Source organism: Phaenicophaeus curvirostris, chromosome 5, assembly GCF_032191515.1.
Source record: "Phaenicophaeus curvirostris isolate KB17595 chromosome 5, BPBGC_Pcur_1.0, whole genome shotgun sequence".
NCBI lineage: Eukaryota > Metazoa > Chordata > Aves > Cuculiformes > Cuculidae > Phaenicophaeus > Phaenicophaeus curvirostris.
The window spans coordinates 34436406-34452416 of NC_091396.1; the positions used below are offsets into that span (position 1 = coordinate 34436406).

Sequence of the window (16011 nt, forward strand, 5' to 3'; positions counted from 1 at the left end):
TCCCCTTGACTTCAAAAAGCCTTGGACTCCACACTCCCGTGTATAATTGGAGGTCACTTAATTCTGCTGTGCTCTGAGGAGCACATGAAGATCCTCCATCACACTTTTAAATACCCTGAGAGGTAGAAAGGAAGAATACTGCAAGGCCAGAGAGGCTTTCTTAATGTTATTGAATCTGAATAGCACCCTACATGCTCAGATTTATCAGCCTGCAACTCCCTAAAAACTAGAAAAAAAAAATAAAAAAGGATGGTGTTGAGCTGCACTAATTTGCAGAGAACAAAAATATAGGTAACACATGGAGACAGAAATTCTACCTGGGACCAGTCATACATTATTTCAGCTGGAATTCCTGCAGTCCAGAGTTTCTGAACAATATTGATAGCTCTGCCCATTGACATCTGACCAACACTTACAACCAGCAGGTCACATGAGCTGACAGAAACCTGAAGGAAAAGGGAAGACAAAGGGGACACTATTAGCCACAAGACCACCTTTTCCCTTAATCTTTGATGAAAAGCATTTGCGCAGCCTCAGCTTGCAAAGTATCCTAGCCTGTTCTGTTCTTTCCTTCCCACTCTGCTTAGCAACGTCTGTTTATTATAAAGAAAAGCTATTTAAATGCACATCCCACAAACAAGTGAAATTGTGTGACACAGTACCAAGTAGTAACTTTTCTTGAGTCACTTTCCATCTCCACAGTCTATACTTTTATAAAACGAAGAAGTGATAGGGGCAAAATAACACTTATTAGCTAAATATGTACAGCTGTTCCCTTCCATCTGAAAAAAATCCAGAGGCTGAGAAAAATGTCCCATTTAGATTAAAAGGGTATAAGCCTGAATATCCCCTCTTACACTGATTCTGGTTTTACTCAATAATTCTATGTAGAGAAACATGGAAGAAACATGTCATCTTGATGTTTACTGTTTGTTTCAATATGCTATTGTCTCCAACACATTTAAGCATTTTAATTTTTGCCCATCTGGGGCTACAATTAAGGTTACTGAACTGTCAGGAGTAAACAAACAAAACCCACCACCTCCCGAAAAAAACAGACTTACAGAATCCTCCACACTGGAAACAGCAGCAGTTATTTTATCTATAGCTATGCTGACTCCAACAGCTGAAGGAACTGGTCCTACCATCTGCGGCCCTCTAAACTGTGGAATCTAAAAAACAAGACAAAATCAAAATGGAATACCCTAATAGTTATCTTTGCAAAATGCAAAAAAGGCTTATGAGCACATACCAGATGATCATATCTGCCACCTGCAGCAAGAATTTCAGGCACAGTTCTTTGTCTTCTTTTGATGTATGCTATAAATTGAAAGATAATACCATTGTGCTGCTGTATTTTGTAAACTAGTCCCAGATTTATAGAAACCTGTAAAACAAAAATGAATATGTATATAAGACTTGTACCAATATTGCCAGTTAATATAATTCATTTCTCATTAGCAGTACAGGTTGAAAACACTGTTCTCGCCTAAGGAAGACATGTGAAACACTCCTTAACTTCAAATAATTAAAATACAATTAAAAATAAGGAAACAATGCTATAATCTTAAAGCATCTGAAGAGACCTACAGCACACAACTCAACCAGCAAGCCTCGGGGAAGGCAGAGGAGGGGAGGCCCTTTAGTGGTCATCAGCTTTTTTTATTTTTAAAATACCTATAGTTCAGTTAAAAATTTAGAACTCCTTTATGCTCTAGGTAATGCCTTTCATCTTAGTTGAAAAAGACTCTGTGTGTCATTAGACACAGATTAACCCAGAGACTTCTGACTGGAAGATGTCTTATTCTTAAAGTGCATTTTAAAAAAATACACAAACGAACAAACACTGTCAGTATCATAACTTGCAATCAAAGGACATCTTGATGTGCCTTTTCTGTTCGAAGATATCATTAGTTTGGTTTCCTGGCAAATTAAAAGGCCCAAGACATTAATTTATTAGCAGAGTATTTTACAAACCTGAAGTTTTATTCCAAGTTGCTTTAACAGACCAATGATTTCCTCCAAATCCTTCATGCCCTGCTTCAACAACTGAGTGACGCCTGGCTTTTGTTTTATCATTGTGTTTAAAAACGGAAACACATTACTTGCTTCTCCCTTCTGCTCAATGAACCTGTACAGTCTCAAAAGCTAAAAACAAAAAACAAATAAAAACACAGGTAGCATCACTAACAGAACTCATAGTAGGCCACATTAAAAAAAAAGAAAAATATTTGACTTCATGCAAGTAAAATATGTGGGGGGTTTTTTTGGGGTTTTTTTGGGTTTTTTTTTGTTTTTTTTTTTTTCCCCAGCAGCCTGTTTTTACATAGTGAGTTAAAGAAAGGAATGGACAGGCACAAGTCTCACCAGGGTGTTAATCTCTCATCAGAAGTTAACTTCAACTCCTTATGCACATTCATCAACATTTGCAGACAATTTCCATCCCCGCCCCCCCCAATTTGTTTTAGTAAATATCACTGTGCAGTATTCTGTTTACCCTTTAACTGTTACCCTTTAAAGGTATTTTTCAGACTGTTAAAAGACGAAGCAAACTTGGGACAGTTACAATACCGACTTCCAGACAGAACAGACAACAAAGTCAGATCAGTCTCTTCGGAAGTGTTCCATTTTGAACAGCAGATGTAACAGTGTATTTTTCTTATTCTAGTTAATTAAATTGCAAAGTACAGGGAAATTAACACTGAATTAAAATCACTTACGCTGTTTGATGTGAGAGAAAGATTACAGAATTTGGCTTCTACTTCTCTTTTAGTTAGCTTTTCACTCTACAAAAGAAACAGATTCAAATGTTTTCAACAACTGAGTTACCAAACAAAACAAAAAACCAGAAAAATTAAACCACAATTTTCCAATATCATTAATTAAAGGCTGCATTTACAAGCTGCAATAGGACTGTTAAAGAACAAAACCAATAAACAACACATTTTTCACCTATCTTGTAGTGGGGCTGTATGTGACTTAGTCTCAAGAACCAACAAAAAGAATTAAAATGCCAACATTGTTGAAAAGCACTCCTGTATAAATAGTGAAATGCTGATGTAAATTAATAAACAAAAAAAAAAGAATACGACGAAAGGAAATAAAAAAGGCATTTTGTCAGGATTTGAACGCCATCTTAATAATTCAAATTTATTTAACCTATTTTCTCTGCTTATAAGGTAGAAAAGACCAATGTGACAGTAAGATACATTTTAAAATTTTTATGGAATAGCTTACCATTTTTTAATTATACATGTGAATAATTCTCTCATACATGCATATTTAAAAATAATAATTTGAAAACATCCCAATCCAGAAATAACAGCAGAGCAATTAATCTAAACTTACAGCCCAAAGATAGCCAGCCTTTTTACATATCCACAGGATAGTCCTTGTCAAGCTGGCAATGTGTTGTTGGCAATGTGTGTTACTCATTTTCAGAGATAGCTCCAGAAAACAAGGATATTCTACAGTGATGATTATAGATTAGAGTAATAACCAGTATCTTACCACAGCATCATACAGAATGATGTAAACTTGATTGAGTTTATCTTCTGGTATCCCACAGTACAGAAGTACAGCTTTCAGTAAGGCAGTGTGGTTTAAGTAAATACTGTAATTTCTTTCCTAACAGAGAGTAAAGAAAAGATGAAGAAAGGAAAAAAAAATATTTTACTTGTATTCCATTTTGCTTAAGAAGAGGTATCCTAAACATTTAATAATAGTTCAAAAACAACCTTAGACCACTCCTTCTGCCATCTTACTTTCCATCTATAGCTAAAGAATAGCAAGGCTTGTCCTGTTCTACAATAACCACTTGTTGGACAGAAGGAAGATGTTATTTTGATGGCACTGTAAGGATTCGATTAATATTTCCTTTGGACACAAACCTATAATTTGTTTCAAATTTCCCTATGAAAAGCATTTTTTTTTTAAAATGACAGCGCTCTAACTGACTACTGGAAAAACACGAAAACAGTACTGTACTTGTCAAGGTTAAAGGAACTCTCTCTTTTAAACACATCAGAGTAAATATTTACTTAGATTAAAAATTTAGAATGACTAAAAGAGCAAAGAGGATGATTAGAGAACCTACCTGTAGCACTGGAAACTCTTGAATGATTTCTGAAATGGCATAAATGGTTTCTGCCATAGGCAAAAAACTATTTCCAGTAGATGTAATTATGTCAAATGCACATTCTAGGAGTTCTTTGGGATGACAGCGGTCCAGCTTTCGAGGTCTGAAAACTCGCTCTATACAGTATCTAAAAAAAAAACCAATAAAGAATGAATCAGCATCTTCAGTGGTCACTGTTATGAAACATGGCAACAGCAAAACATCATCTCTGTGTCCCTTACCTACCTTTTCAAGTTTGATATGTTATTTCTAGCTACAAATCTTGCGAAAGGAATCTGGAAAACAAATACATTAAAATTGTTGAAACATAAAACACTGTCTGACTATTCTCTGAAAACCTGAAGACAAATTACTACTGTGCAGTAATATTTGTACTCTCAAATGCGTAATAATGCCTTAAATATCTGCCATAGACAAGTAATATTAATCTAACCATCCTTGCTGCAAGTTTTAAACAAAACCATCTCCAGAGCCAAGTTCCTGGAAGAGCTTGGAGAAGGACACAAAGACATTTCTTAATCACCCCAATGCGTACAAAATAAGCAGCTGTTTTGTCGTTTATGTAAAGATATGAAGGAGTAATTTTAAATAAATAAAAAATGTAACTTGAACCATTTGTTCATTAAATTAAGTGCAAGGTAATTAACTAGGTCAATATTACCTATAATTAGATATGACTGATAGAGGAATCCCACACAATAAAATTTAAACTAAATAGCAACTCCTCTCAAGAGTATAATGTACCTTGTCATATCTGTTTGAGGAACATAAAACTGTACTGCTACCCACATTCTCTATAAAGACATATAAACAAGAAAGGGATGGGAAAAGTCTCATCTCATATGTGCCAGAAAAACACACAGCCCAGTCATCCCTTTCACCTCTATTAAGAAAAATAAAAGACGAAAACCTGTATTTCTTCCCTATGTCACCAGGGCTCCAGGTGTCAAAAACAGCACCAAGGAATAGAGGAACAGACACTGAAAAATATGCTGCTTCAACAGTCAGGAGAAATATAAGCCTAAATCAAATTTGTGACTAAACACCAGAGCTTTGCCTGCAGAGATGATGTTACTTACTCTGAGGTCATAAGGAAGCATCACCAGCATCCCACTATGATCCATGAAATATGAAGCTTCATTATGCTCATATAGTTTTTTATTTCTGGGCATGAGCAGTGGAGTATGCAATTTGATGGCTCCTGCATAGAAACAGTAAAACACCATTATCTCCAATTTCAGAACTAACATCTGACTTTTACAAGCTCATGAACAACCTTACAGGGGGATGATTATCTCGAGCAATGCCTTCTAAAAATTTAAGCATCCTTAACAGACCTTCCTCTTTCACCATTTAAAGAAAGCCATTAAACAAACTAGGTCTTATTGTGCATGCTGCTTCGGCTCAGCAGGCAGTCCACAGAGAAACAGAGGAGAACTGCCAATTCCCCAGCTCTCTCTACATGCCACCCTTCACAAGAGCATGCATATGAAACAGATGAGAAACTCTACAGGTACCAGTAGTATCATTTCAGTCTAGAGGCACTTGGGTAGACAACAAATATTGTTCAGATATGGAGCACGTTCTGTCTCAAAAACATACCGGAAGACTTTATGGTTCGCTTTAAAACCTCATAAATGCCTTTTTTTGCTGGTTATACATTGCAACCATCTATCTATACGAATCCAATCTTCATTGAAACCTTACTATTAACAATAACATCACTCATCACTGAAAATTACTTTTCTGTTTTAAACTTTCTACTGATTCTCAAATGGCTGTTTTATTATAAAAGCTTTACTCACATCTTCATTGAGATTTCGACATAAAAATTTAAATCAGGAAAAGAAAAAAGCCCCAAATACAAGGAAATGCTATAACTATTACAGAGTAGATGCAATCTAATGGAAAAACCACCCTCTCTCACCATTTTTTTTCCATAAGAACGAACATATTTCAATCTCTAAAACACTGACACTTTCCAAAGTCTGTCAGACTTTAAATGGAAGGGAAGGGGGAAAAGTAAGTTCCACTTACTTGGTTTCACATTTCTCATTTTCTCATTTTTTTGTATTGCCAAATCCTGATCATGCTTAATCAGATTATATGAGGAAGCCTCCCAGTTTCTACTCTAAAATTCTCTATTTTTATATATAATATCATGAATGCTTATGAAATGATACAATTTATAACATTTGAAATGTGATAGTATGTGCATAAGTTTTCTTCCTCTCTTGAATACTATTTTATAAGCAAATATTATTACTAATGACAAGACAGAGTCCTGGAAAGAAAAACCATCATAAACTATTAAATACCATGCAGCCAGCTCTGGCTCAGAAAATTCCAGAACAGCAAATCATTGCTAAGAGCCGTATCACTGAAAGTAACCACTATGCACTTGCTCTGTTTCACAGAATCACAGAATAACCAGGTTGGAAGAGACCCACCGGATCATCGAGTCCAACCGTTCCCATGCTCTTCCCTAGGCCGTTCCCATTCCGGCTATGCTCAGAAAGAAGTTACTGTGCCTACGTGGATGCCCAGTCTGTCACTATAGAGGTATCCTTATACGCAGATCTCCATTTTACATAACAACATAACATTCAATCATGAAAAAGGCAATGAAAAACTTTTGTAAACACACCCACCATGTCTTTTAAATATCCGGCTGACAATCTCACATACATGCTGCTGTATCTTGGTTGCCCAAATAGAAAAACTACCCTGAAACCATCACAAATAAAAAGTACATGTATAATTCACATGCCATGAACGCTCCATGTAATATAGGCAATTATTCCATGTAACACGGACAATAAGCATTCTGCTATCCCATCCCACTGTAATAAATTGTAATCCTTACAAAATAAAAGGTAACTACAGCTACACATAGCATTACTGTATTGTGTTACATTGTATTTCTTTAAATAAAAGAGGTTTAACAGTTGAGAAACCAAGAAGAATTACTTCCATTTCCACAATTAAAATGAAGCAGTGAGAGGCAACATAGTCTGTTGGCAATCAGATGCAAGTACTATTGCCTTGGCAGAAATTCAGAGTAAAGAAGGTAATCATCTGGATATAAGTTTAAACCTCTGGCTGCAACAAGCACACACTGATGGTTTCTTCACTGAATAGTGAATGTAAGGTTCAAGTGGGAAGTGATTATTCAAGCCCACATAGTACAGATTTGTAGCTTTAAATGGGAACTAAAGTGAAGGTTAATCTTAAGAGATGCAATTCTCTCAAACATCTTTTGAGTTTACCCATATAAACTTTATTTTAAAATCCAGCATATGAAAATACCACACAAACCCACGCATCCCCTGAACACCTACAAACCTTCAGCATATCACTGTCATAGGTATAGTCTATAGCTGGAGATATACGCTGTGCAAATATCTGACTCATCATAGTCCGGTAGGCCTTTCCATCCACATTTGCTAAGGTATGGTGGAGCACTTCATGAAGTTCAGACTCCTCCATTTGTGGTGGTGGAAGATGTTCACTTTTTAACAGCTCCACAGCTGTTGGTCGTGCTGCAGGATCATGGTTCAAGAGCCAAGTAATAACCAATCTCTACAAATTGAAGTTTTACAGTTCAGAAAAATGTTACGTATGAGCCAAATTTACGAATTTCTTAGTCACATTGTGTTAACAAAAAAAAAAAAAAAGATGAGAGTGCAGGGAACAAAAGAAGTGGGATCTGAATCTTTTGGGGTGGATATTCTTTACTTATAAAATTCTAAATATATTTTATTCTGTTATTATCTGAATAAAATTTACTAAACCAAAAATTATTAGAAATGTGACTCCTGGGATGACAAAATATGTAGCATCCTTTGTTGTTCTATGCTATGCTAGCTCCAGCATCTCTTCATGAGCAAAAGAAAACCACTAAGAGAAAACAGAATCACATGCGCAACAACAAAGATTTGAGTGACAGATCTTAAAGAATTAGGAATTTTCTTGGCATATTTCAGTAAACTGTACAAGATGCAAACATTTTAGGGTTACTTGAAACAGGCAGACTGCTGTTTTACAGTCATAACAGACAAAAAGCTAACTTAATGCTAATGATCAACAAGTGTCGAATAGCATAAGGAAAAAACTATTTAGATAGTCCAGAAAGAGATTACACTGCTCTTTATCACTTCATTTCTCTACCGCAGAGGCATCCAGAACAGCTCTTGGCAGCCCTTTTCAGGCTCAGAGCAGTCAAGTTAGCTTGCACGCGTCTTTCTGTTCTACAGATTTCTTTCAAAAGTTTATGTTAAGAGTTTGTCTGAGCCTAAAAAGTAGAAATTGTCCCCAGAAGTTAAAGGTAGGGCAGCGAGCTCTGAATTTCTGTATGACTGTGCTCTGGGAATTCTGTGGGTAAGTGTTCTTCCACATCAACTTAGTATATTTCTTCAAGATTCCCTACCCACCCCCCACCCCTTAATTTGTTCTGATGTCAAGTAATAAGAACTTGGCAGAGATTACTATTTTGAAATTAAGTGGGAAAAATAATAATTAACATTTCTTGATAGGGGATATCCAATGGTTAAAGCGTCTTCAAAATTACCTGCTTTGCATGCTTGACTTCATCAAAGTCTTTTGGAAATATGATAGCGGGCTACAAAAAGAATAATAAAAAAAAAAAAGCAGCCACATTTCAGTTATGATAGACAGTCCAGCTTGCTCAGGCTAGTCTTACTTTTAAGTTCTACATATTTAAACGGAGAAACTAAGCATTTCTTTTGCCCATGGGGACCCTCCCCCAACCAGAAATAAACATGCATGGCAAACTCAGTTTGAAGAGCTAAAAGGAAAAGAAAGTCACTGTACAAAACATCATAAAAGCATTTCAATGAAGACACGGTGCATAATCGCAAGCACTTCCAAACTACAAATGCGAACTGGTTCCTGAAAGAGACCCATTGGGTCTAAACCCGGTTGTACTAAACACATGGTGCCTTTACCTGACATTTACACCACTAATGTTTTGCACTATAAAAATGAATTTTACAGATAGAACATTGACTGATGGCAATGACATTAGGGAGTCCACAGTGCATTAAGAGAATGTCAGTACCACTTCCAATTTTATTCTTCATTTTTCATTATATATTTTATAAACTTTTGTTTTTTTAAAACACTCCCCATGGAAAAAAATTTTGCTATGTTTTGCATCCTTTTACTTCTCAACTATTTCACACACAGAATTAGCATCTTTTCTATCTGTGTACTTACCAGTCTTAGCTGACCAAGAACAAAGATCCTTTCTGATGCAGTACTCATGGGATGGTAAGACATTTCAAAGAATATTATACCTAGACTGAAGAGGTCCACTTTCTAAGGAAGAAAAAAAAAATCATACCTATGAATTCTCTGCAGAAGCTGACAGCACAGAAAAAAAATAATGTCTTGGTTAACTTCCACAGTATATTACAGCTGGAGAGAGGGGTGGGGTTTTGTGTGGTTTGTTTTTGTCTTCTTTTTTTTTTAATCACAGAATCATAGAATAGTTTGGGTAGGAAGGGACCTTAAACATCATCTAGTTCCAACCCCGCTGCCATAGGCTGCCCAAGACAACCCACTAGATCAGGCTGCCCAAGGCCCCATCCAACCTGGCCTTGAACACCTCCAGGAATGGGGCATCCACAACTTCCCTGGGCAACCTGTTCCAATGCCTCACCACTCCCATGGTGAAGAAATTCTTCCTTACATCAGACCTAAATCTGCCTCTCTCCAGTTTATACCCGTTCCTCCCCATCCTATCACCACAACCCTTTATGAACAGTCCCTCTCCAGCTTTCTTGCAGCCCCTTTCAGGTACTGGAAGGTCACTATAAGATCTCCTCTAAGCCTTCTCTTCTCCAGGCTGAACAAGCCCAGCTCTCTCAGTCTGTCCTCGTATGGGAGGTGCTCCAGCCCTCTGATCATCTTTGTAGTCCTCCTCTGGACCTGTTCCAACAGCTTCATATCCTTCTCATGCTGAGGATTCCAGAACTGGACACAGTACTCCAGATGAGGACTCACAAGAGAGGAATAGAGGGGCAGAATCACTTCCCTCGACCTGCTGGCCACACTTCTTTTGATGCTGCCCAGGATACCGTTGGCCTTCTGGGCTGTGAGCGCACGTTGCTGGCTCATGTTGAGCTTCTCATCGACCAGCACCCCTAACGCCTTCTCTGCAGGGCTGCTCTCAACCATGTCATCCCCCTCCACATCGTGCACTGAAACTGGGGATTGCCGTGACCCAGGTGTACGACCTTGCACTTGGCCTTGTTGAACCTCAAGAGGTTCTCACAGGCCCACTTCTCCAGCCTGTCCAGGTCCCTCTGGAAGACATCTCATCTTTCCAGTGTGGCAATCACACCACTCAGCTTGGTGTCATTTACAAACTTGCCGAGGGTGCTCTCAATCTCACCGTCAATATCATTGATAAAGATATTAAACAGCACTGGCCCCAGCACAGATCCTGGAGGGACACAACTTGTCACAGATCTCCATCTGGACTTTGAGCCATTGACCACTACTCTTTGAGTACAACCATCCAACCAGTTTCTTATCCACCGTATCATCCACCCACGAAACCCATATCTCTCCAATTTAGAGAGAAGGATGTTGTGGGGGACCGTGTCAAAGGCTTTACAGAAGTCTAGACTGATCACATCCGTTGGTTTACCCGTGTCCACTGCTGCAGTTACCCCACTATAGAAAGCCATTAAGCTGCTCATACAGGATTTGCACCTGGTGAAGCCATGCTGGCTGCCATTAATCACCTCTATATCCTCCATGTGCTTTAGTACAGCTTCTAGGAGGATCTGTTCCATGATCTTCCTAGTCAATGACACAGTCTATTAACATCTGGTAGACTTCAATACCTTCAATCACCACAGCACTGCCATGACATAAAGGACTCCCCACTTTGAAAACATTCTGGCTTTGAAATTTAGCTCATCTCTGCATATAAACACAATCCTCTTTGAAGGAAAAAATACAGCCCCACCTCTCAAAATCACTATCTAAGAATCCAGGAGGGAATATGTACTTCTGATAGTAATATTTTAACTTCACTAAAGACTAAGATTTCTATCTTCTTATTTATAAAGGTCCCCCATGATTACCTGCTTCCAACTTGAAGACGATTCCACCTAGTCATGATCACAGCACAGGTGGAAAAACTGACTTGCCCACACCTTTCTACCTTTGGTCTGCTCTCAAAGGAACATTCCTCATTCTCTTGCTTATTACAACAGTCCCATCACACCTTATTCCACCTTGAATTCAACTTTGTTGAGCTGTAATGACTTAAATTGTACTTGGTACCTTAGATTCCATGCTACCTTTTTACTATGTCAACTCTAATCATACCTGGTTGTATGTAGACTTAGTGCTTCCTTGGACTTCTGGGCTGACATACAATGCGGTGCCAACCATCCCTGTCAAATTACCTACGGGGCAAAAGATGGCAGCACTAGTTTCAAGAAGGTGGGAGCAAAATACAGCATCAAAGAAAAACCTCACTCATCTTCTATTCTTATTTCTTCCAGGTTGGAATGCAGTCCTTACTGTGAGAGACCCAGTTGAGAATAGTTTGCAAAACAAACAGTTCTTACCTTCGTGTGCCAAGTACCTGCGTCAGTCTATAGTATCTAAACCTCCCTACTGCTTTACAGTATTGTGGCAGGTCAGCACACAAATAATACAAATTTCACTCCCATTACACTCATTGTAAGACGTAAAATGTAGTAAAGTCTTCTCAAAACACAAACTTCAGCCCATTATGGAAGGTGTCAGAAAAACCTCAACCAAACAAAAATCCCTACAGTCTTGAAATTGTCCTGTGCAGGCAAGAGAAAAGAAGTGCAGTTGAAACAGAAATACAGGATCTTTATACTTCTTACCATGAGGAAAGCACAGATCTATGGCAGAAGGCCAGAAGTGGAAGGAAATTTAGTTTTAGTTAACAGTCAAAACTGCCAGATTGTGTGTAACATATCTACCTAAAAGCTGGCAATTGTTTCCCCTCCACCTCCAATAAAAAAGGCTTCCTTTTCAAAGAATGAATGGATGTTCTAACAGAGTGTACAAAACTGCAGAATGTAATTGTTTGCTTAAAATCATCTAAGTAAACTAACCTGATGGGTCAGACACAGCAGAACTATCAGAATGATTTTGTTCTTGTTTAGACACCACCTGAAATCAGAAAAACAGACGTATTGTAAATGGCACTTGAAATGCTTCTGTTGGCCTTTCTGGATGCTTTGTTGGTATGGCAGGGTTTAATTCTAGAATCTTAGAAAGGAAAAATTTCATGGCATTCACAATATAAAGTCCAATAGCATTGTGCTTTTATGTTTTATTTTCACCTTTCATGTTATTACAACATCTAATTCAAGGGTTTTTTTTAACCCACTTTCACCTGTACTTACTGCATTTGCAGGATGATCTGTAGCTAAGCCAAAATCACCAATTTTGACGTGATCATCTGAATCTAAAAAAATGTTCACAGGTTTCAAATCTCTGTGGATCATTCCCTGTTGCAGTAGGAAAACAAAAAGACCACCCACAGAATATTAAACAATAAACACAATTAAAAATAGAACTCCTTATAACAGACTAGAAAATGGTATCACATAGTTGTATTCCAGTGGGAAACCTATTGCATAAAGTCACTAATAATTAATTTTCAATTAAGACCATACACTGCACCCCAGAAACTAGAAACAATTTTCAGCACTGACTGATACCTAACAAAACGTTTTTAAAGTTGGTCAAATTTTTGTGACAAAGGGAAAAATCTGAAGTGCTTAATTATAAAGTTCAAGTTTATGAAAAAACATTCTAAACCCTTAAAACAGATTAACAATGGAAAAGGCAAGGAACAAACCTTGCTAACAAACATGGTTACATAGAAATAAACATCTCAAACTGAACAGAATATGAAAAAAAACCCAACCAAAAAGAGGCATAACGTAACTTAATATGGACAAGCCACAGTTGTCATATTAAAACTAACCTTTTCATGGATGTAAGCTAACCCATCTAAAATTTCTCGGAAAAGCCTCCAAAGACGACTGGTGTCTTCATATAATCCTTGGTCAATAGTATCCCTTAATGTGCTCTTTTCACAATACTCCATCTTCAGTTGTGCATATGCAGGGGACAGATGAAAGAGCATTTTTTGTCAAGAAAAGACCATCAGAAATGTCTATCTATATGCATTAATGACTGGTTCTGTGCCACACAGTTCAGGAGTAAATAGTATAACCAAAACGTTTAGCTGCTTAGAATTCTCCTGAGAAAAGTATTTTAGCATTCACTTACAGGTCCTATTCCATTTTCTGGGACAATGGTACAAGCTTGTAGAGCATTGTATTCTCCAACACAAATATTAAAAACCAGGTGAAACCAGCCATCCAATAATGTATGTTTAAGTCAAAATTTAAAGCATCTCTGCTTTTATCTTTCTAGGCTTCTTAACTGCTTATATTATGAATATACATAACACATGAAAACAACCTTATTAAAATCCAGCTCCATCTAATTGTATCTTCCTCCCAGGCAAGCTCTAGCACTAAGTGCGTTATAAAAAATTACACATCACTACAGAATTGTTAGGTATGATAGTCAACTTCTCCCTGTAACAGTAACTCCTAACACAAAGGAAATGTCAATAGTAAAGCGCAAAGTCTCAAAACTGCTGGACTTTAATTTTGTGCCTACTGTTAAGGCCATACAATGGCTTTGCAAATCACTGTTTTCTGTTAAAACAAAGTGCATACAAAGCCTTTGAAGAGAATGAGGACGTTACTAACTGTGAAATACAACTTCACCTCCGGAAGTTACAGTACGCTTCAGCTCCACGTTGGGAATTAACACCATAATTAAACTCAAGAACACCAGGTACAGCGTTAGGAGGTGAGGATGAATATTCTAAATAAATAACAAGCCAAGTTACAACATTGTTTTGGAAGCCACAGACTCAAAAAGGTTGGTTGGATGGGTTGTTCTAAGGTTAGGTCAGGAGTTTCCAGCTTTTACTTAGCCACAAGCAACAACAGTGACTCCATTACATGCTACACCACTACAAAACTGCTCTCTCCAGGCATACTTCCTCCCACCAGTCAAGCCTTTCAGAAAGCCAGTCTACCACAAGAATAACTTAGAATTTGGTCTCATTTACATTTTTTAAAGGTCATTATTTTTCTTATGCAAAACAGTAATTAATCTCTGCAGGCTGGAATAAACAGCATCCTTTTATCTGAAAATGCAAGCAGGTTCGTACCTGGATGTACAGGTAATGCACTGTCTGAATGACTGGCATACAGTCTTCTCCTCCATTGCTATTTTTTTCATTGTCACTTTCATCCTTTATCATGGTAAAAAGAACAGAACAGTTAGCAACAGGAATCCATCCAGAGTTTAATACTGCTATTTGTTTAATAACTGGAATACAATAATGAGAACTCATCTTCTATGGCTGTGTTTTAACAACAGCTCAATAATTTTTTTTGTGACATCAGTGCTTCTAAATAAACCAGAAAAACAGGTATGACCCAACTCTTATTTTCAAAGTGAGTATGAGTAACATTTTGCCATAATTAGACACTGGAGGGAAAACATTCCTGAAGACATGAATGAAACTGAAGTCTCAAACTATGTCATATTAAAAAAAAAAATCAAAACAAACAAAACAAGAAACAAACAAAAAAGTTCTGAAAATAATATATACAAAGCTTACTTAATAGAATTAATAACGCAGCCCTCTAAACCAACAATTTTCATACAGTGTATAAATACAGTGTGACAAAAAAAATGCACTATCATATCATTAAGTTAAGATATAGAAAGCTTTGTCATGCCAACATACACTACACCAGAAAGAGGAAGGAGGCGAAGCTTTAGTAAGATTTTACAAATCATCAGGATTGGCAGTGACATATTCAATACGCTGCAGAAAACGGCACATTAGCTTTCTACTGGGGCAGTGCACTGACTGTCCACAGCAAGTGCTGTGACACAAAATCTTAAAATCAGCAAAAACCTTACACAAACTCTGACCTCCCATCTCTTTTTGACTGCTAATAACATGTATTGTCACCACTTTTTCCAAGGGGCTAGTATGAGGAAATACACTTGATCTATATGACCTAAAAGCTGAATAGAATTTCAATTTTCAGATGATGTAAGACAATCTATATAACGAATAAGTCATTTACATACTGAAGTCCTAAACTCATAATAACCAGGCTCATGATTGTAAAGTGCAACTTGCATTTAGCTCAATGAATCCTATGGGATACAGAATCCAGACTAGCTGCATGAGACCATTACTTCTGTGATGGCACAACATGTACTCTAATGGAACATAACCTTAGATGTTTCTGTATTTACATTGGGAGTGAAACAAAGCCTCCCAACTGACCTGTTTGCTCGTCAAAGACTATTTTATCATCTTTCCATTTTCATCAGTTTTACTTTTGTACTTACTGGAGGATCACCTTTACTGTTTTCATCCTCGTTATCAAAAATTATTTCGCTTTCAGAGTCTGTGGTTGGCCTGTTTAAAAGAGAGACAGAAAAAAAAAATCCCCAGAGTTTTGGGTTTCCCTAAATCAATATTACCAAAAACATTTACTAAGAAATCTGGAAACTATTTGTGGAGAAAAGACAAAAATCTATGCTCCTGTTGAAGACCTTCCACGTGCCTTAATCAAAAAAGCAAAACCAAACCAAACCAAAAAAAAAGTATCCTATTAGCAAAGCAATGTTTCCTTTGACAGCTCAGTCTCTTAAAAGGAAGATATATATTTGCACCAGTTAAATTTAATTTCTGTATTCAATAAGCAGAACTGAGATAAATTTTCCTACTTGGT

The 16011-nt window shown here is 37.2% G+C and overlaps 1 protein-coding gene across 5 annotated transcripts in view; it reads right to left on the reverse strand.

Moving 5' to 3' along the window:
- EIF2AK4 (eukaryotic translation initiation factor 2 alpha kinase 4) overlaps positions 1 to 16011 on the reverse strand; it is a 41413-nt gene that overhangs the window by 11878 nt on the left and 13524 nt on the right. For 4 of the 5 annotated variants that reach the window (XR_011337530.1, XR_011337531.1, XM_069858202.1 and 1 more), the window contains exons 13-31: positions 15614 to 15695; positions 14421 to 14504; positions 13152 to 13274; positions 12565 to 12669; positions 12271 to 12328; positions 11504 to 11583; positions 9377 to 9478; positions 8709 to 8759; positions 7484 to 7720; positions 6790 to 6865; positions 5218 to 5339; positions 4364 to 4413; positions 4097 to 4265; positions 3511 to 3627; positions 2721 to 2786; positions 1978 to 2148; positions 1253 to 1387; positions 1065 to 1172; positions 318 to 446 (exon numbers count right to left, since the gene is read on the reverse strand). Coding sequence is in view for 3 of the 5 variants with exons in the window: in XM_069858202.1 (XP_069714303.1) it covers positions 318 to 446; positions 1065 to 1172; positions 1253 to 1387; positions 1978 to 2148; positions 2721 to 2786; positions 3511 to 3627; positions 4097 to 4265; positions 4364 to 4413; positions 5218 to 5339; positions 6790 to 6865; positions 7484 to 7720; positions 8709 to 8759; positions 9377 to 9478; positions 11504 to 11583; positions 12271 to 12328; positions 12565 to 12669; positions 13152 to 13274; positions 14421 to 14504; positions 15614 to 15695 (2065 nt within the window). In the remaining 2 variants the exon portion in view is untranslated. The remainder of the gene's footprint in view (positions 1 to 317; positions 447 to 1064; positions 1173 to 1252; positions 1388 to 1977; positions 2149 to 2720; positions 2787 to 3510; positions 3628 to 4096; positions 4266 to 4363; positions 4414 to 5217; positions 5340 to 6789; positions 6866 to 7483; positions 7721 to 8708; positions 8760 to 9376; positions 9479 to 11503; positions 11584 to 12270; positions 12329 to 12564; positions 12670 to 13151; positions 13275 to 14420; positions 14505 to 15613; positions 15696 to 16011) is intronic. The other variant, XM_069858204.1, reaches the window with a different exon arrangement.